The 22,750-nt window shown below is 36.8% G+C and overlaps 1 protein-coding gene across 1 annotated transcript in view; it reads left to right on the forward strand.

Annotated features, from left to right (window-relative positions):
• Positions 1-10,417: 10,417 nt before the first annotated feature.
• The window catches only part of SLC25A31 (solute carrier family 25 member 31), a 28,742-nt gene continuing 16,409 nt past the window's right edge, over positions 10,418-22,750 (forward strand). The window contains exons 1-2 of the mRNA XM_063108676.1: positions 10,418-10,661; positions 20,343-20,470. Coding sequence (XP_062964746.1) covers positions 10,418-10,661; positions 20,343-20,470 — 372 coding nt within the window. The remainder of the gene's footprint in view (positions 10,662-20,342; positions 20,471-22,750) is intronic.

Here is a 22,750-nt window from a genome sequence, read left to right on the forward strand (position 1 = left end):
CACATGCATAGAGCATCAAGCCATGCTAGAACTGCTGAAACTTAGCTTCTCTTTACCGTTCAGTATTGAACATGATATTGTTAAATTTTGAGATGACATGTTGTTGGATTTGATGTATTAAATATTATTTAGTATTGTGAGACTTTTGAGAATATACTTCATCCAAAATAGGAAGAAGGGATTGTTAACTTATTGCCCTTTTGGTATGTAATGTTAATGCATACCAATTTGACTAATTTAAAATAATGTGAAGTTTTTTGTACAAAATTAATATAGAAAGTGTTTATTTTGGAAAAATACCCAACTTATTGTTTATTTTTCTTAAAACTAATATTGACATCAGGTGAAAGAATCATGAAATTGGGAGGAGGTAATCAGGTTCTGTAACTACTAATTAGTGCTGTGACCATGAGCAATTCTTTGTACCTCTATGAGCTCAGAGTTTTCATGTACAAATGAGATGATTGCATTGAAGTTTCAAAAGTCCCTCTTAAGTAAAACGTGCTACTATTTTTTTTTTTTTTTTTTTTTTTTTTTTGCCTCTTGCTTGTTGGTCCATACCTAAATTTGTAATGTCCAAGTACTGATTCCTTATCAGATCAAATACTTTTCATTAGATTAAGTATTTTAGTAGATACCTCACTGTGGGGAAGAGGGAAAATGAAAATTAACCTTATTTTTTATTTATTTGATTGTCTTTACTCTTTCAGATAAGCTCTATTTTGACTAGGATATATTTTTAAATTATCTGTAAACTTTGCTTGTTTTTGTTGAAATTCATTCAGGTATACACACATTTTATACAGTTTATGAATTTTAGGAAAGTTTTATGTAAATCTTTTTTAAAAAAATAAAACAAGTTAAAAATACTGAAAAGATTTGGCGAAAGAAATAATATATTGACTTTGTTTGTAAAATATTAATTTTCCTATTACAAATATGGATCATTAGGTACTGGGTTTTCCCAAAGGGGGAACACTTTAGTGAACAGTCATTTACTTGGCCTTTAGTAGGAAAAGAAAACTAATGGTATGAAAATATTTTGTGGCTGTGAGAATTAGTAGATTGAGAGAAAGGAAAAACATAATAAATATCGCATTTTTAATTGATATTTACCCAGTGGATCCTCCTGGAGGCTCAGATGCCCCCAAGACTTTGGAATACTGGGTTGTTTCTTCTTCAGGACTTAAGCTTTGGAAGATAAGTTTATACCAGCACATATAAAATCAGTCACTGCATTTCCCCTACCTCAAACGTGAGCCTCCAGTTTAGAGCTAACTGCAAAACATAGTGGCTGCACCATTTGAGTCATTTGGTCTTGAAACACTGTTATCCCTCTGTCATCGGTTTAAGAGATTTTCAGCTAGGCTTTTGAGATGCAAACAACTGCATATTCATCACGTTAGTGACTTGTGGGCCTTAATTTTAGAATTCAGATCAGGGTAAGAAACCTTGGTTCTTGAAATGCTGTAGAAAATAGTTTGGAATATCCTCCCCTTAAGATCACAATATTGAGTCAAATGGTAGATTCCTAACTACTGTCTTAGGACTGCTTGTGTACATATATTGGTCTTAAGGTACTTTGTTTAAAAGTATTTATTAAATGTCGTAAATTTCTGGAACTGTCCCCCGCAAAACACCATGAGCTATTTCTAATGCTGAGAATTATTATTACTTTCTTATTGAAACATAATTGATTATACATATTTGTGGGGTACAGAATTGACTGTCAATGCCTGTGTACAATACTTGATCAAATTACAATAATTAGTACATTCATCATTACGAAATATAATCATTCATGACCTTTAACCAATTTCTCACTAACTCCCCTCCCCCTTTCCCCCCTCTAATCTCTAATAACCACAGTTCTGTTCTCTCCTGTTGTAATTGTTGTTTTTCTTTCTTTCTTTCTATTTATTTTTTTATTTTTATTTTTAGCTCCCACTTACGAGTGACAACATGCAGTATTTCTCTTTCCGTGCCTGGCTTATTTCACTTAACATAATTTTCTCCAAGTTCATCCATGTTTAATGGTGAGAATTATTAATAAATGGAGCTATTGATCACCTCAGGTTTTCAGACAGACTGTGAATGAAGACTTGGAGTTTTATCACGGGACTTTTTTTTTTCATTTAATGAAATTTTGATCTGTTAAATAGCTTTCCTGTCAAAGAATCATGAGATCACCACTCTAACTGAAATGAGAAAGTAAAGAAGATTGCTCTTAATAAAAGGAACATTATTTGCTATATTGTAGATGTGCACTATAATTTCCATGTTGCAGAGGCATTGCATTTTTAAGAAGTAAAACCAAACATTATCTTGTTTTTCATCTCTAAATGGACATGGAAGTAAGCAGTGTAGGTAAACTTAGTGGCCTATTTTAACAAATATGTTCACATTCACATGTGAGAGTAGATCACTCTATTGGACAATAAATTGAATATCTATCTCTTTATTAGATAAAGGGAGACAAAATGACAGTGCAGATACCCTAGAGCTATGCTTTATCAGACAAAGAAATTCTTAAATTTGGTTTTACTAGCATCAATGTTCCCTTCCACTAAATAATATTAATGTGAAAGGTTATGTATAACCAGCATTTTAAAAAATGTCAAGTACTGTCTTATTACCATCATATTTTTTAGCCCCCCAAAATTACATTTTAGTCTCTCTCTCTGTTTCTCTCTCCCTTCTTCTATTTCTCTCTCCTCCGTTTCCCCTTTCTTTAACTTTTTTGTTGTTATCAGAGAACTGTGCCTAGCAGGAGAATATTTCTTGTTTGTGCTGAGGCCTATTGATGATGATGCATACTGGCAAGACAGTAATTCTGCAGTTCCTGCTTTTTTATATTTGTTGGGGGTTTTTTTGTTGTTGTTTTTTGTTTTGTTTTTTTGTGACCGGTAAGGGGATCGTAACCCTCGACTTGGTGTCGCCCGCACTGTGCTCAGCCAGTGAGCGTACCGGCCATCCCTATATAGGATCCGAACCCGCGGCCTCAGCACTCCCAGCGCCACACTCTCCCGAGTGAGCCACGGGGCCGGCCCTATATTTCTAATATAAATGGGAAAAGCTATGCAACTAACTTACTAGATTTCTCTGCTTTGAACGTTATATTTGTTGTATGTGTTAGTTTTCTCCAAACAGTGCCTGGCACATGTTAGATGCTATAAAATTGCTAGCTACTACTATTATTAAATATCCATTGGTTGAAAATCAAGGAGTTAGCTAAATCATACCTGGTGCTGTACAAAATACTGGAATGAAGCACAGAAAAAGTATTCATCACAAAACAGTTTTGAGAACAATGGTTTATACTTTATTTTTGTTGTTTTTTGACATTTACTTGTATATATTTGTGGGGTACAGAGTGTTGTTTGAATACATACATATACTGCACAATGATTAACTTAGGGTAGATGGCATAGTTTTGTTTTGTACCTTTAGTCCACCATTTCTTCTCCCAGGATTTATACATTGGATATTTTAAAATATATTATTAAATGCTATTAAAACTTTATACACCGAACTGTATGAAATAATTTAATTTTGCAGAGTTGTATTTCTATATTCTATATAATTAAAGCTAGTTTTATACTATATTGATAGTTTTAAATAAAAATAACGTGGAGGTTTGTTTGCAGTCGTGTTGCCTGTTCATGCATTCATCCAACAAATATTTATTAAAAATTTCTACCCTGTGCCAAGCACTGTTCTGGATACTAAGAATATAGCAGTGAATAAAACAGCTCAAAATTCCTGCCTTCATGGAGTTTATGTTCCAATGGGAAAGGCAGACCACAGATAAGATAAATAAGTAAAATATGTTGATAAATGCTAAGAGAGAAAAGAGTAAAGCAAGAAAATGGGGTATGAAATGTGGCAGAAAGGGTGTCCAGGGAAAGGGTTGCTGTGGTGACCCCAGACATGAAATAAGTGAGGAAACTAACAATGCCGATTTCTAAGGAAAACAAAGGCCCTGAGACTATACTTTTAAGAGCAACATAAGTCACTAGAATTTTTTCCTTCCCTAAATCAGTAAATAAAATGCAAATTAAAATAAACATTTTCAGCTCCAATCTATTGAAAAGGGTAGATTCAGAGCTCTCAATAAAGTTAAAAAGCTACATTTCCAAGTAGGTACTTTTACTTTTGTCTGTCTTCTATCATGAACACATGTCAGAAATAAGCTTGATATCATAAAGGAATACGCTATAAATATTGTCAAATATGGGGGGGGGGGCGAGTTGCCCTGGGGAGCCGAGGAACACTTTCTTTTCTGTCCTCAGAGATACTTATGTGGGCAGACTAAGGAAGTAAGAAAAGAGTTAAACTGCACTGTTGCAGTAACTCCTTAAAGTTGTTTTGCAGGAAGCAGCAACAGCATCAGCCAAAGTTTAGGGAGCTAAAGAGCTGAACTTCGAAGAACTTTGCTCGTTATAATGCTAAATTCTCCACCCAAGGAGGAGCTTAAGCTTCATTAACATAACAGGATGTATGAACAAACATGATGTGAAACTGAGTTCATACCAACAAATCCCTACCTCTACATGCAATGACCTGAATAAGATCTTTGCATATTCATATTTATACTAAATAAAAGAGGCTGTAACTTTCTCTTCTGGGAGACACTGCTTTGGGAGCTATCTCCAGTGTTCTCCTTACTTGTTACAAGTAATAAAGATTTCCTTTCTTCAATCTGATCTTGGTAGAGTTTGTTTGGAATATGCTCTCTGGGAGGCAGACCCCTTGAGTCTGGTAACACTTATGTTCCCTGTAAACCAGAAATGGTTCCTTTGACCTTTCTTGGCACCTTAAAAAAGATGGTTTTACCTGGTGTGTGATTCAAGTCATTCCCACCCCTCCCCTCCTTAAAATTCTCCCTGTGTGTTTGTTTATGCTTCAAATTCTTTTAAAGGAGACTCCAATCTTTCATAGTTCATATTTTTTCAGATAAAAACCCAGTCATTTCTTGAATCTGCAATGGATTTCACAAAGGATTTTGAAGTCAGTGCAATGAGAAGACTTTAAATTATTTAAGCCTAGGAATAATGACTAATGCAGTTACCTCAGAAAGATTAATCTGGGAGCACATGTAAAATCGAGAGAGACACTGAGAATGAAAAACCCACTTAAGGGTTGGATAAGCCACTATGGAAAAAAAGTTAGCACCAACCATATGGTACCAGTAGGACTTGCCAACTGATTTTATGGGAGGTAATCAAAATATTAACGAGATTCCTGGTCTAGAATCCTTCCGGTCTAAATGGTTTTTTACTATTGACAAGTAACATTAGAAGGGTTATGGCACATTTAAGATAATTAAGAAAAAACTGGAACCTAAAGTTTAAAAAAAGCCAGAAACTCACCTCAGGTTTCATAAATGTGTTTCAAGGCTCTGCAGGTCCTACAGATAATAAGATGGGATCTCCATGTATTAAAAAGAATCAAATAAGCTGTAAAAAGCAATCAGGAATATACTATGTGCTACTATAGAGGGATCTCAAGGATATATTAAATGAAAAAAGTGAGGTGTAAGGAAATAGAGGCAGACGTGTAGGATAGATGTACTTCTACTGAGTATTCTTGCCAAAGAAACCTGAATCTGATACCCTCCAGATGAGTTCTCAAAGTGTGGCATGGGGGACCCCTCCATGTCACTGAGACTCAGCAACTCCATGAGGTCAAAACTATTTTCTTAATGATGCTAAGACATTATTTGCCTTTTTCACTTTCATTCTGTCCTAGCGTACAGTCCACTGTCTACATGTGTTATATTGGAACAAACAGTGCAAAAGCAGTCATTTACTAAGCCAAACGGAACTTCAAACATGTAAAACAATGCTATTCTTCTTATTACAGGGCACACAGGGCCTGAGGAGTTTTTAAAGAAGGGGTGGAGGGGAGGGAGGGGGACGTACAAGGGACAGGTGCCAATTCTCGCCAAGGCTCCGTCTGGTTTCTGGTCCTGTCCCAATGTCAGGGTCCTGCTGGATAGTATGTGCCTCACTGCAAGCCTGCAGCTTCAGGCAGGCTGGAAAACAACTTTACATTTATGTAAATAATGTCATCTTGCCCCATAACCAAGGCTCAAAATATCATATAACCAGGGAGAAAGAGAGCATGCCAAGAAAAAAAACCTGTCTTTTTAATTTGCCTACAGTCCATGCAGTTTTAGGTCCCAACATGGCTTCAGTCCTGCTCGCACCAACGTTCTCACTGATGTAGGAGGTGCTCAGTTTCCCTGGGCTCGGATTTCAGGACACACTCTGGGTTTCAAGCCACTCCCCAAGGTCCCAGGCCCTTCCTCTGGGCCCTCCCCTAAAGGGAAGCTACTGTTCAGCACTATGGGGGGTGGGAAACAGAGACCACACGGGTCTGGCTTATGCAAATCTAGTGGCTGGGCATGCTCAGTAGAGAAGGGTTATAATAACACTGGTAGTTGAATGACCTTCCACTATAGGTGGTAGAGAGCACACAATATTCTTGAATATGCCTGGTGCATGTGATACCGTTTGACCAATGAACATGCTCCGAGAAGAGACCAACTGAGTATTTGCAAGACTAATGTTACATAACTAGGAACCACCCCCTTAACTGAATATTTATTAGACAGCAAAACTACAAAAGCTGAATACCAACAGAAGGCAGGGCTATTGCTCACTCTCCTGGAGCCAGCTCATACTCTGCCTATGGAGTGTGTATTTCTTTCTTTTTCTATCAAACTTACTTTCAGCAAGCGGCTGCTCACTATCTTGAGCCAGCCTGACTTCTGTATTGAACTTTAAGGTGTGTATTTCTTACTTTTATGTTAAACTTGAGGTTGGCCCTGCTCAGTCTCTGGAGCTATGCTGCTCTATCTCTGTGAAGTCCGAATCTCTTATTCTCTACATTAAACTTGTTCTCACTTTCTACTGTGACTCTGCCCTTGAATTTTTTCCTGTGCTAAAGTCCAGAACCCGGTAAGAGGACAGGGTGGGTTGAGGCCAACTATCAGGGCCCCCTGACCCTACCTCCGATATCATCACTACACTATTTTGTTTTGAAAAATATTTTAGTTTTTATTTGAAAGCGTTATTTATGTTGTCGTGTAATGGACTTAGTATTATTTCAAACTAATACTTTAAGATTTTGTTTTAATTTTGATATGGTAAATTGTCAATATATGTAACAAAAACAAGATTCTTTGCCGGAGACCAGCTCCAGTCGAGTTGTGGGTCCTTGAAAGAGGGATGAGGAAGCCAGCGAAAATAAAAAACACAGACAGAGACCTCAATGCATCAGTATGCATGTTCTCTCTCTGCGGGCTGTCAGCGTGTTGCAGCTGGAGCACAGTAGAGCATGAGACAATGCCTTTTATTTAGATTTTTCTCTGCAGGGGGGGTTTGGGTACCATTTTTATTACATCAGCAAGCTTGAATTAGTAATTTAAAAAGGACAGGGGAAGCCAGTTTTTTTTCTTTCGTTAGCATATCTCAGGTGATTAGCTCGTGCTTCCTCCTTTTGGTATCAGGTATCAGATTGGGACCATCTTCTCATTGTCCTGAAGTTAACCTGTGACCTTTTCCAGTTGGCAAGCTGTGGTTAATATCTACCCTATTAACAGGGTGGGACTATTGCAGTTGCAAAGTGATAGACAGTACTATCATATGACCTATGTCTATTGCTAAATGTAAGTACAAATTTGCTAAAAGGAAAAATGCTAACATTTAAATTCTAATGGGGGTGTAAAGATTTTATGTTCTAATGGAATGAAACTACTGTTCATATGGAAAAAGAACAGTGGATATTTTAGCAGCATTATCATGCACATTTTGAGGTTATGCATTTGCTGTGGCCCTGTAATCTTGATCTTAATGTTAAAGTGTCCTTGTGCACAGCACTATCCCTCACAAAACCAGTTACACTCTCTTATTTTTCTAAGATCTAATTTTGCAGGTTTGATAATTTTACAGCATATATTTTTATCCCAACACCTGATTCTTAATGATTTATTTAAAACTGGACACCAGCAAGTAAAAGGAATTCTACGGTTTCATTTCCATATACTTAATTTATCCCAATCATATAATTTCTCATTAATGCCAACCATTCTCTTGCCATTAATATAATCTCCAGTAAATGATGTTTGCCAACTTACATTAGGCTGCAGCTCGTATTTAGTCATGAGCGGTGCTTTTGGAACATATGTTGGCATGGCCATTTTATCATAAGGGGATAATTTTAAATTGTCCAATTTACTCAGATCCTCTGTGGGAATGTTTAGTTCAATGACTGCAAAATTATTTGTGTTATTTTTATAACCTTTTGGGAATTCAGAGAACTGCCACGCTAACCAAAATATCGAAAGAGAAGGCAAAAGCTACGAAGCCGAGGCAGGAACCCTTATGATTGTAGCAAGTGCTCTTAGCTGCGTCCTTGCCAACAGCTCTCCCTCCGGTGGCCTTGCCAACTCGGAGAGGGCATCCCAAGCTGATTCCTTTAGGATCCTGCCATGGCGTGGACCACATCAATTCTTTTTGGTCTTCAATAATTTTTAAGAGTGGGCCGACCTTGAGGCTCACTCAGGAGAGTGCGGCACTGGGAGCGCAGTGGCACTCCCGGCCGGGGGTTCGGATCCTATATAGGGATGGCCAGTGCACTCACTGGCTGAGCGCAGTGCGGACGACACCAAGCCAAGGGTTGCGATCCCCTTACCGGTCATGTAAAAAAAAAATAATAATAATAATAATTTTTAAGAGTGAAAAGAGGTACTGAGGGCCGACCCGTGGCTCACTCGGGAGAGTGTGGCACTGGTAGCACCAAGGTCGCGGGTTTGGATCCTATATAGGGGTGGCCGGGGTGCTCACTGGCTGGGCGTGTTGCGGACCACACTGTGCGGAGCGTTGCGATCCCCTTACCCGTCAAAAAAAAAAAAAGAAAAGAGGTACTGAAATCAAAAAGTTTGTAAGCTTCTGTTCTAGAATAAGTCATCCATTTCTAACCCTGCACATTAGAATTACCTGGGGAATTTAAATACTGACATGAGGCCTCCCTTCCAGAGATTGTTTTAATGGTCAGGGCCTAAACCCAAGCATCAATTCAACAACAACCACATCCACACCCCCTTGAATCCGCAGTTTGGATTGAGACACCAGGGCTGTAGATAAAATTATAAATTTATTTATTTATTTATTTACTTTTTATTGATTTTTTTTTTGGGCTATGATTAATTTATTAATGATCATTTTCAAAAGTGAAAGATCTGATGAGTTTATTACAAAAACAATGCAATTGATGAGGAAATTTGGTTTTTTCTGTGGCATGTGAAAAAAAAAGTAAAGGCAATTTAAAATTAAAGTGACAATAAAAATTTTAAAGGAAAATATAAATGGTAACATGATTGTAAAGAAGCTTTGTTCTTTCACCCATGAGAAGACGTTGCTTCTTTAAGTACTCAAAGACATGAAAAATTCAACATAAAGCACAGGAAATTATTCTAAGACACAGAATCATTGCCTTCCAGGCAGATTTCTCAGAAGTTAAAGAAAAACCTTTACAACCTCTTAAGAAGCATATCAATAATTCAAGAAAATTTTGTCATTTAACAGAGAAAACAAATTTGTGTTACCCCAGTATAATATTTGATCCTAAAGCTCTTTTTAAGAAAATCTGTTTAATAATCCCACTAAACCTTATCCATCTTTGACCATAACAAATAAAATTCCTCTTCTGTGCACCTTCTACAACTTTCCACATCTGTTGGAGTGAGCAGGACTGAAGCCATGTTAGGACCTAAAACCACATGGGCTCTAAAAGATTTTAAAAACACATAGTTTTTTTCTTGGCAGGCATTTCTCTGAGTTCCCTCTTTAAAATTATAAATTTAAATACAAAAAAGTGGAAGGTGTTGAATTATGCTGAGGAGATGCAATCAGCAAAAGCACACAGTGCGAAAGTGACATACGTGACCCCTGCTAAATTAAAAGGACAGATTAAAGCAGTTTCTAAGAGAAAGTGAAGGCAGTAACCATAGGAACAAAAACTAAATTCGATTAATCCCATGCCAATGGTTTACTGCTCTGTACTAGTTTCAGCAGCTGAATTTCCTTACAGAGAAGTGGCTCCCTTGGGTGTTTCCATGCACCTCCTCCGCCCTCAACCCACTGCTTCCTGACTCTGCAGCAAAGAAGTTCCAGCGTTCACACGTGCGGAGGCTGCGCGTGAGTCCCACAGCCACGTGTTGGGAGTCACGTGTCAGGCGCCAAGTGGCGGGAGGCGGTTGGAGGCGCCTGCGCAGCTCCCACGTCCTGAGCTCCGCTTTCCCGCCAGGAGGACGCTGAAGCGGTTTTCTACTTCCCTTTGTCGTCGCTCCTGTCGCTCCTGTCCACGTCTTGAGCTACTGCTGCCTGTATTTACGTCCACCATTCCCACCATGCAGCGTGAGCAAGGGAAAAAAAAGCAGGAGAAGAAGGCCGAAAAACGGCTGTTTGATGCTGTGTCCTTCGGGAAAGACCTCCTGGCTGGCGGGGTCGCAGCGGCTGTGTCAAAGACAGCGGTGGCGCCCATCGAGCGGGTGAAGCTGCTGCTGCAGGTTCAGGCGTCTTCCAAGCAGATCAGCCCCGAGGCGCGCTATAAAGGCATGATGGACTGCCTGGTGCGGATTCCCCGTGAGCAGGGTGCGTAAGGAAGGCCCCTGGGCCAGCCTCTCCCAACTCCTGACCGCTGCACGGGGTGGGGCTTGGCCGGGAGCGGGACCATTGCGGGTGCCTCGGCCACGTCTGTCAGTGATGAGTTTGATTTTTAACCTTCCAGAATTTAGTTTTTTAACCAATCTAACAGGTTCTGCTTTCCCTTCTTTTTCTCTAAATTTCTCTGCTGCAGCATGATTTACATCTTGATAAATCTGTGCCTGGCCAAAAGGAAAATGGTTGACCTCCCAGGATCGAGGGAGATGCCCTTAGGCACTCTGCTGTATGTTAACTGGCATTTTTAAGTTTTTAATATGTTTGTTGCAATGGTATGCTTAGGAGAAGTACGAATCTGGAAGTATTGGGGCCTCCCAGTACTCTGATACCTATTAGTGAGAAGAGATAGATCCTGCTTATCCTTGAGAACTACTGAAGATCAGGGTATAGACTAATTAGGCCCTCACCTTCCCACAAAATTTACGGGGTACCAAAAAACTCAGTAATTAAGATAAATAGTATTTTAATGAAATATTTTTAAAAATCAAAAGTTATGTAAAAACATGAACAAACTATAAAAATTTTAAATAAAGATGGTGTCAGTATTACCAATTTTTCTTTTTTGCGTCAGGCCTTGTCTTTATTTAAAATTTTACTTTTGTTTATCATGGAATTTTTTCCACTAATTAAAATGATTTGTAGGAATAAATAATGGAAGTGCTTTATGAACCATTGCTGCAAAATGGCATCTAACTTAGCTAAGGGAATGTTTATCAGAAATCTTATGTAATCCACCCATGTAGTTGGAAAAATCTATATGAACTTTCAAAAGGAAATAGGCCTACTTATTGTGTATTCTGAACAAGAAAAGAAGGGGCTTCAACTCCCATGCAGTCCTTTCTTCCACTCCCAGGTCTAGGGCACTTTCTCCCTAGGAATGTGGTTACAACTCTTCTTGACCTATTGGGTGAAGTATATGGGGTCAAGAGTAGACTCTTAAGGCATCATCCCAAACTGTGCACTTAGAATGCCAAGCTGGAGGCTGAGCTCAGATCTTTAATAGTGGTCCCCCCTCTCCATTCCCATTTGTTTTGTCAGAACAAGCCTCTTAGTTCCCCCAAGGTTTTTACAGGAAAAGCAGGAATTTATCTCTTTTTAGCTCAAATTTTAAGAACTCTCCAGAGAAGTAGGAGTCTCTTTATTATTAGCTCATTTGCTTTAAATATTTAGTCATGTAAAGTGAAGTATTCTGGTCACGCTGTGCTGATCGATGCTAATTTATTTTTATTTTAAATGTTTTTGCAAATTTAAACCTAAATATGTTCAATACGACTCCTGTAAGTTGAGATCATTTTTAATATAGAAAGGTCCCTGTTTTGTTTTCTTTGCCTTCCAAGATGAGATGATCATAAGCAGAACTTTAAGATGTTTTCTATTCTTATGTACAAGGCATTGTTATGAGTACACTATGGTACATCCTATGCTAAGGGATTTGCAATTCACAGCAGGGATAATATTGCCATCTAGAGGCATTTTGAGAAGCTTGAGGGAATTTTTTGTTTAGCACAGACTGGTGTAACCCTAAATTGCAGTAATATGAAAGGCAAGGGCCAGGGATGCTAAACATCCTGCTGCTTTACATGGACCAGTCCTACACAATGAAGACATATCCTGCAACCCGAATGACTTTTAGATCTTCCATTGAACACTCATATAGCAGTGAAACCTGTTTATAATTATCTGAGCTTAGAACCTAACTATGATTTACCTAAAAACACATAGTATCTGGGATAAAGTTTTAGTATATACACTGATTCCTATAGAGCAAGTACCATGTAAGGAAGTAGGGGGTGATTGTATTTTTGTTTTGTTCAGAATTTTACTAAGAGTTGTTTATCACTGTGAAAACTCATAGCAGCAATTCTGCTTGTGATATTTGGTCACCACTTATATAATCTGTATTTGTAGCTATTACATTCATGATGATTGTATATTTATATGTACAAGTATGTTTATTAAGCCCTTTTTTCAATCAATGGGTAGCTTAATTGCAACTGATTCATTGTAAATAGAGGCAAGCATATGACTAGTATATCTGTGGCATGATTATGGCCCACCAATTTACATGTTAAAATACATTATAGATTCCCTTAATTTCCCTTTTAATATGGTAGCAAGGGCATTATACTGGTTTTCTAAAAATTGGTGACTAGGACATTGTCTTTGAATTTTATTTCTGGCCAGTAAAGGTAATATTGTAAAATATTTATTATATGTAGATGACTTGAGCCTGGTAGGTTGAGAATCACCGTGCTAGATCATTCTGGAATTTTACTGAACAATCAAACTCCGAGACTGTATTTTCTGTAATTTGCCTTCTCTCTGTTTTTTGAAAGTCAAGATACATACCCATCTCAAGTGTTCTGAAGTTTCTCTTAGTTTTCATGTTTTCTCTAATTTTATTGACAACTTTGCCTTTTTTTAGGCAACATGAACTTGGAAGGTGCAATTAGATGCTCTCTCACTATCTTCTTACCTTATCTCTGCTTTCTTTCCACCCTAAGGACAGATCTCTTGTTTCCCTGAATATAGCTTTAAACATCGAATGTCTTTGATACTTTTATAAGCTTTTCTTGGCTTACAAAAGCTTCTGGATTTATCCTGACTCATGCTATTCTTAAAGATCTTCTCTATTCTTTAACTGGTTTTATCACCTTCCAACTTGGTATGCGTGCTTTTATGTAATACTATTTAAATTTATTGCACAAATAATGCATGTTTATTATAAAAATTAGAAAATAAAAAGAAGCAAAAAGTCAAAACAAATCACTACTGAAATCATCATAGTTAACATTTTGGTGTCTATTCTATGCTTTTGCACTGACTAAAATATGCATATGTTCATATATTTAATTAAAATGACTTTTTTAATATATTGTCAACATAGTTTTTTTAATTGACACATGATTGTACATGTCTGTGGGGTACAACGTTGAATATCAATACTTGTGTGCAATATGTGATGTTCAAATCAGGATTATTAGTATATTCAACCTTACACATTATAATCATTTTTCTGTGGCCCTTTACCAATTTTTTGCTAACCTCTCCTGCCCCTCTCCTACCTCTATTGGCCTCAGTTCTATTTTATTCTCAACATAGCTCTTAACAGATCTGATTTATACAGTCTCATTTTTAAGGGACTACCAGAACTCTTTTCTCTTTTAGAAGTTCCTGGCCAATGAGTTTATCAGCTATCTTCCATCTGAACATTTCCAAACCTATTTTTCTGAAGGCTAGAGTAGTGAGATTTTTTAACATCCTAGGGTTCATCTTAAAGATGACTTTCGGGGAGTATGGAAAGAACGTATTATTAGGTATTTTATTTATATTACTTTATCTTAATAAAATAGAAATGCTGGGTGGTTGGGGGAGTTGCTTTGGAGTTCTTTCCACGGTCTCCAAAATGATGACCTAGAAAGCAACTGAGACCAAATACATATAGCAAGGATTTATTGAGCCAGTATGACAGTCGCAACTAGGGAGACACATAGAACACTGAAAAATATGTTCTGACCCATCAGAGCTTAACATTTTATAACCACAAGAAGAGGGAAGGGTCAAAGGAGAAAGACAGCCCTGCCTAATTACATCATCAGGCTTTCTATTGGTTATACATGACATATAGATTTGGGGTTGTTAGTTACATCCTTCTTGCAGGGAGGGATGTAGGGTAAGGGTAATAAGTATTCTAGGTTATCTTATGGCTTGCTGGTGCCATTTGGCTGCTTCTAAGTAAAATGGTCTTATGATAAAATTTTCCAGGACAAGTGGATGTGATTACTGACTTATCCCAGATCTCCCAAGGCACTATAATTTAGCTAACCTGGTCAGAGCAGATTCTTTTGGTTATCAACTTTATCCTCTGCCAATACCCTGTCATTGTATTACCATAAACTGTGGTTCAGAAAATCAAATCTTATTCTTAAACATCATTTACACAGTCACAGTTCACTTTCTATATTCTTTCTTTTCCAGAGGTCTGACCTCTGAGAAAATACAAATGCTTAACTGTGTTCTTAAAAGTTTTTATTGACTGGCTGGCCAGTTAGCTCAATTGGTTAGAATGTGGTGTTGGTAATACCGAGGTCCAGGGTTCTATCCCTGTACCAGTCACAAAATAAAAAAAAAAGTTTTTATTGACTGCTAAGAGCTTAAGTACCACTAAAAATAACTCCAAAAATTAGATTCACCAACATCTCTTAGTAGTTAGTAAGGCCTAATTAGCAAGAAATATTCCTTTCTAATTTGCTTACATTTCTCATGATTTAAGATATTTATTTTGCTTCCATTAAAGAAACACAGTTGATCTTTCTTAGTGCAGAAAATATTACTGTGTCCAAAGTACTCATAGAAAAGTCCTATAGTTAAGGTACCGAATTTTTTAGCCAGACTCTTGGGTTTGAATTCTATCTCAACAACTTTATGACTAAGTGAACTTGGGCAAGTTACTTAACTTTCCTATGCCTTAGAAGTTGTTTTTAACTCATCACTTCATGGGGGGAACTAATAGTACCTACCTCATAGATTATGAGGATTAAGTTAGTTAAAAGCAGTTCCTAGTAAATAATCATTGTTTTATTAATACTGCCTCACGCACACTGGCCAGCTGCCCCCCCCCAAAAAAAAAAAGCCTCAAAAATAATTTTTCCCAGCTTTATTGAGGTAAAATTAACAAATATATTTAAAGGGTACAAGGTGATACTTTGATATATGTATACATTGGGAATTGATTAGAGTGCAGTTATATCTTCAACATACTGATTTCAGTTCATTTGGATACATGCCCAGTAGTGGGATTGCTGGATTATATTATAGTTCTACTTTTAGTTTTTTTGTGGAACCTCCAATACTGTTTTCCAGAATGGTTATACTAATTTACATTCCTGCCAACAGTATACAAGGGTTCCCTTTTCTCTACTTCCTTGCCAACACTTGTCTTTCATCTTCTTGATAACAGCCATTCTAACAGATGTGAGTGATGTTTCATTGTGATTTTAATTTGTATGTCTCTGGTGATTTTTCCATATACCTGTTAGCCATTTGTATGTCATTTTATTTATTTATTTAATTTTTTTTTTGAGAAATTTCAGTTCAGATCCTTGGCCTATTTTTTAGTTGAGATCTTTTTTTCTTGCTATTAATTTCCTTATATATTTTGGACATTAGTCCCTTATTAGGTGTATAATTTGCAAATATTTGCTCTAAAACCATGAGCTCTTTACTGTATCTCATTTGCTGTGCAGAAGCATTTTAGTTTGATACAATTCCACTTGTCTATTTTTGCTTTTGTTCTCTGGACTTTGGAGGTCATATCCAGAAAAATATTGCCCAGACCAGTCATGGAGCTTTTCCCTTATGTTTTCTTCTAGTAGCTTTACAGTTTCAGGTCTTTTGAGTTAATGGTTATATATGGTGTGAGATAAGGCTACTTTTTCATTCTGATGTGGATATCCAGTTTTCTCAGCACCGTTTATTGAAGAGATTGTCTTTTCCCCACTATGTGTTCTTGGCACCTTTGTCAAAGATCAACTGAACACATATGTATGGACATTTTTCTAGGCTCCCTCATATATTTTATTGGTCTATGTGTCTGTTTTTATGCCAGTACTATGCTGCTTTGGTTATCATAGCTTTGTAGTATATTTTGAAATCAGGTAGTGTGATGCCTCTAGCTTTGTTCTTTTTTTTTTTTTTTTTTTTTTTTTTTGTCTTTTTCATGACCGGCACTCAGCCAGTGAGTGCACCAGCCATTCCTATATAGGATCCGAACCCGCGGCGGGAGCGTCGCTGCGCTCCCAGCGCTGCACTCTCCCAAGTGCGCCACAGGCTCGGCCCTCTAGCTTTGTTCTTTTTGCTCAAGACTGCTTTAGCCATTTGGGGTCTTTTGTGGTTCCATATGAATTGTAGGATCGTTTTTTCTGTTTCTGTGAAAAATGCCATTGGAATTTTGATAGAAACTATACTGAATATGTAGATTGCTTTGGGAAAAGTGGACATTTTAGCAATATTCTTCCAACCCGTGAACATGGTATATCTTTTTATTTATTTGTGTCTTCTCCAATTTCTTTAATTAGTTTAAAAGTTTTTTTTTTTAACTTTTCAGTGTACAGATCTTTCACCTCCTTTCACCTCTGGTTAAATTTATTCCTAAGGTTATTTTGTTTTCTTTAGTTTTTTTATGCTGTTGTAAATGGGATTGTTTTCTTAATTTATTTTTTGGATAGTTTGTCATTAGTGTATAGAAATGTAACTAATTTTTGTATGTTGATTTTGTATCCTGAAACTTTACTGAATTTGTTTATTAGTCCTAACAGTTTTTTGGTGGCATTTTTAGGGTTTTCTATATACAAGGGTACTTAAAAAGTTCGTAGAAAAATGAAATTAAAAGATAATATGAATCTTTCCGTAAACTTTTTGAAGATCCCTTGTATAAGAAAGATCATGTCATCTGCAGACAGGGTTAAATTTTTGCTTTCTTATTTGGATGCCTTTATTTCTTTTTCTTGCCTATTTGCTCTGCCTGGGATTTCAAGTATTATATTAAATAGAAGTGGCAAGAGTGGTTATCTTTGTCTTGTTTCTGATCTGAGAGGAAAAACTTTCAACTTTTCACCATTGAGTATGGTGTTAGCTATGACCTCTACTGTACTTCTGTAATGTACAGAAGAGAATGTAAAAACGTTGAGAGTTTTTAATCATTAAAGGATGAATTTTGTCAAATCCTTTTTCTGCATCTGTGGAGATGCTCATATGGTTTTTGGCCTTCATTCTGTTAATATGGTGTATGACATTTACTGATTTGTGTAGAACCATTTTTGCATCCCAGGGATAAAACCCACTTGATCAAAGTGAATGATCTTTTTAATGTGCTGTCAAATTTGGTTTACTAGTGCTTTGTGGAGGATTTCTGCACATGTTCATAAGGGATATTGGCTACATTTTATTTCCTTGTAATGTCTTTCTCTGGCTTTGGTATCAGGGTAATGTTAGCCTCGTAAAATAAGCTTCAAGGTGTTCCCTCCTCTTCAATGTTTTGGAATAATTTGAAAAGGATTGATTTAATTCTTGTTTATTTATTTATTTATTTATTTATTTTGGCAGCTGGCCAGTATGGGGTTCCAAACTCTAATTCTTATTTAAATTTTGGTAGAATTCAGCTGTGAAGTCATCATGTCTTAGGAGGCAGGAAGATTTTTGATAACTGATTCAGTCTCCTGACTCATTTGTTGGTCTGTTCAGATTTATTATTTCTTCATTATTTAGTCTTTGTAGATTGTATGTTTCTAGGAATTTATCCATTTCTTCTAGGTTATCCAATTTGTGGGCATATAATTGTTCACAGTAGGCTCTTATAGTCCATTATATTACTGTGGTATGTATCAGTTGTAATATCTTTCATTTATAATTTTATTTATTTGAGCCTTCCCTTTTTTTCCCTTAGTCTAGCTAAAGGTTTTTTCATACTGTTTATCTCCTCAAAAAAAAAAAAAAATCTTAGTTTCATTGATCTTTTCTATTGCTTTTATAATTTCTATTTCAATTATTTCTTCTCTGACTTTTATTCCTTTCTTCAGCTAACTTCAGGCTTAGTTTGTTCATTTTCTGGTTCCTTGAGGTGTAAAGTTAGATTGTTTATTTGAGATCTTTCTTCTTTTTTGATGTAGGCAGTTATTGCTATAAACTTCCCTCTTATACCTGTGTTTGCTACATCCCGTAAGTTTTGGTATATCGTGTCTTTGTTTTCATTTGTCTCAAAACATATTTTCATCTTGTTTTTAATTTCTTCTTTGACCCATTGGTTGTTGAGGAGTGTATTGTTTAATTTCCACATATTTGAGAATTTTCTAATTTTTCTCTTGTTCAAAAATTTTATAGTAATGTTTCTTTTTTCTTTTATAGAACTTTATTTATCATACTTTAATAATTTTAGAACTTTTCTATGATATCTTTCTCCAGAAACCCAAGCCTAGAATAGAGCATTAGGTTCAGCAAGACAGGAAAGCGGCAGGGGGAGAAGGGGTGGGAACCTGAGTTAGGTGCTATTTCAGCCAAGCAGCTTTATTTCCACCAACATGGAGGGGCAGACTGAATCAGATCAGTTCCCCTGGACAGAGGAAAGCAGGAGGTGTATGAGGCTTTGAGGGTTCTGGCAGAGTAAGAGGAAATTTCAAAATCACTAGTATTCAAGGTGACACAGCCCTTGTCCAGTAACATCTGGTCAGTTAGGGCATAGGCTTCTGAAGCATTCCTTCCAGCCCAGCACAATTGCCTTAAGCTGGCCATGAGACCTAATATAGAGCTTTGGAGTCAGACAGAAAGCCTTATTTTTAAATCCTGGTTTGGCTATTTATTAACTATTTCCTTAGACAGTATTTAAATTTTTTAAAGTTTCACTTTGTGCATGTTTAAAATGGCTGCTGTAGGAGAACATAAGCATAATGTGTTGATTAAATGAAATATACTTATAAATCCTTTGTCAGTGCCTGGCTTACAGTAAATGATCGGTCGGTGGTAGCTGTAACCATTACAAGTTTAATACCATATAAAGACAGCTATGAGCACTGAGAAGATTATTTCTTCACTGTTAAATATGCTTAATTGTCTTTGTGCAACCACGTTATACTCAGCCTTGGAGTCACCAATATTCTATATTTCTACCACAGGGTATACTTACTTGACAAATATCTTTATCTCTGTATGGTTATGTAATCCAACTCTGTCAGTCTTTGAGCACTGACACAGTCAATTGAGATGATTTTCTTTTGAATCTTTATTTTTAAAAGACTGAATTTGGGTATTCTCCAAGCTGCCACCAGAGTTATCCTATTCAGAGTAGCACAGTCAAACCATTCGACAATTTGCAATCTAATGAAAACGATCCAGGCTACTGAAGGGCTAGCCCTATCATATTTTAGATCAGCCCTGGATTATAAGCACAGCTCTGAATTTTAATGGTTACACAATATATGAATTAAAAAGGTTATTAGTCAATCCATGGAGAATTGAGATAGAAAGATTATTGACCTTAAAAATTTCCTCCAGTCTCTCCATCGGGCCTCTGGAGATTTCCTTGAATTAAAATGCATCCTTTCTGTGGCTTGATTTCAGCCCCCAATCAAAATGGTTCCAGAACATAGAAGGCACTTTAGATTCTTTTATCCCTTTCACATTCTCATAAATACATGTAAAAACTAATAAGTGGACATGGTTGTTCTTTCTAGTGTAGCCACTTGTAGTGTAGCCTTATCATCATGGAAATTGTACATCAGGGTTTGAGAATAAGACTAAGGGTTATTATGCCTCTGACCAATATTAGTGAGCTCTGTACTAGTAAAGAGCCCTATATTCAGCCCAATAAAAACCTATGGATAATGCTTTCCATAGGTTTTTAGGTATTCAAGTCTTTTTATTTGAAATAAACAAAATTGGAATGGGGTACACAGAATTAACACTGCCTTTTTTCTTCAGTGGAGACACACATATTAACTTTATTTTTCTCATGAGAAAGTATGTTTTAAATAGTTCAAATAGCTAAATTTGTTAAAGCTATGGCAATTATTTAATAATAATGCAATACAGGTTTATATATTTGTATGTTTTCTTTTGTAGGTTTCTTCAGTTATTGGCGTGGCAATCTGGCAAATGTTATACGGTATTTTCCAACACAAGCTCTCAACTTTGCTTTTAAGGACAAATACAAACAACTTTTCATGTCTGGAGTTAATAAAGAAAAACAGGTAATTATGTTTGAATATCTATAAAATTTTCTAAGAAATGGTTAGGTTTGTCTTACTTATGATGTTTTATTTAAAGAGGAGGTGCTCAAGTGGCAGAAAAAATAAAGCAGAACATATTGACTGTTAACTTATTATGGTATGGATTAAGTTACAGAAATTGTATATGAAACAGAATTACATTAACTTTTACAAGTTTCACCAAACCTATCAACACAATTTAATTAGTAAGAGATCTTTTGTCTGAGGCAATATTTCTCTGAGTAAACATTAAATTTAATGTAATGTGCATCTTATAATCATTGTTCTACTTCACTGAGGAAATTCAGCATTATACCTGCTTTTCTTAAGTACAGAGAGTGGACAACAATATGTATTTCCTACTACTGAGGTAATTTATTCCCTAAAGAAGTAAATTGTTTCTTCTTTATGACTAAAGATCTGAGATTAAAGTGTATAGGAATACCAAATCAAATCAAAACAGGAATATTATATATTTAAGTTAGAGTATTTTATTTTTTATTGCAAAGGTGCTTTTTGTTTTTCAACATAATTACTCCCTTGGTTACAAAATCTCAATTGCAAATTTTCCTATTAATATGAACTAAATATCCTGATTTCTATTTGTTTTGTTGGATTCAATACACACCTACATCATTCCCAAAGTCTTCCCCTCACCCTTATAAAATCTCTCTCCGGCCTCACCTTTTTTCTTATTTTCTCCCTTCTGCTCCTCATCTCCACCCCTGCCCCAACCAACCAAACTGTCTTAGCAGGTTTTTTAAAAAAACGGTTTAATGGAACATTTCCTTATTGCTATCTTTTAAATTTCCTTTTATACTCCTTATTCCCATTTTTTCAGAATTTTATTTCATTAACAAGTATTTATTGAATTCTTTGCACTGTCATTTATGTTATGGGGAATGTAACTAAGAAAATTCTTTAGACATAGAATCAGAAGATTTGAATTTGGATTCTGTCTGGGATTCTATTTAGCTGTGTGAGTTTTTGAAACTCACTTTACTTTTCTGATCCCTAGTTTTCTCATCTGAGAATTGGACATAATAATGCCTATCTTTTGGTTTTATTGTGAAGTTTAGATGAGAATACATGTAAAGTGCTTAGCATAGTGCCTTGCTTTATAATAAGCATTCAGTAAAATGTTCCTATATTCTTTAGCTGGCAACTCTAATAATTGGAACTTCCTTTGACTCAGAATCTTCCTTTCTCTCTGCCAGGATCCCCAAGACCCTCAGGTTCAGTGATTCACTAGAAGGACTCACAGAACTCAGAAAAGCTGTTATACTCATGGTTTGTTACAGCAAAAGGATTCAGATTAAAATCATCAAAGGGTAAAGGCACAATAGAATAGAGTCCAAAAGACACCAGGGGCAGATTTCCAGTTGTCCTCTCATAGTGGAGTTAGATGGACAGCACTTCTCCCAATAACTTGTGACAACACATACGTATGTTGTCAACCAAGAGAACTCACACAGGCCTTGAGGTCCAGGGTTTTTATTCAGGGTTAGTTGTATAGTCGTGGAGTGTGACTGACCTTAGCTACTCAGTCTCTAGCTCCCTCCAGAGGTCAAACTGATAAAGCTTAGCCCAAAGCCCCAGGCACACAACAAAACAGTTTAACATAAATCACATTGTTAGCATAAACTATCTCGGCTGACTTGCTGATCTCAGTCCCATTGTAGATCTTGAAATGACCCTATAAATTGACTCCAGCTCTTTTCAACACTGATCTGAAAACAGGCCTGCCCAACCAGGAACCTACCAGGAGACACACCAGTTTGTGACCCCAGAAACTGGCCTGCATATCTTGGTCTTGGCTGTGGACCCTGAAATAACACTGTGACTTGGTTCCAGCCTCCTTCAGCCATGGTCCAGGGCATTATGGCCTTCCCAGAGACATACTCAATGATCCAACAGGAGCCATCCCAAAGATGGGAAGAAGCCATACCTATCAGCACTCCTATAAAGGCCCATCATCTATGAACCATGAAGCAGACACTCATCTTAGCACCAGCTCCACACACCAAAGTCTTGGAGACAGTTAGTCCACCCAGGGACTAGATAGAATCCATACCCACTGGAGCTCCTGGTGAGAGGCCCACCAACTGCAGTCTCTACTGCTGACCTAACAGCAGCCACGTAATTTGAATACCACCCCACTCAACCACCATCCTGGAGGCAGTCCTGTCAGCCTGGAGACCTAATAGGAGAAGACTTTAACCTGCCAAAACCAGTCTGTAAAGACTGAAAGAAGGGTTTTGT

The sequence above is a fragment of the Cynocephalus volans genome, chromosome 9 (assembly GCF_027409185.1).
Source record: "Cynocephalus volans isolate mCynVol1 chromosome 9, mCynVol1.pri, whole genome shotgun sequence".
NCBI lineage: Eukaryota > Metazoa > Chordata > Mammalia > Dermoptera > Cynocephalidae > Cynocephalus > Cynocephalus volans.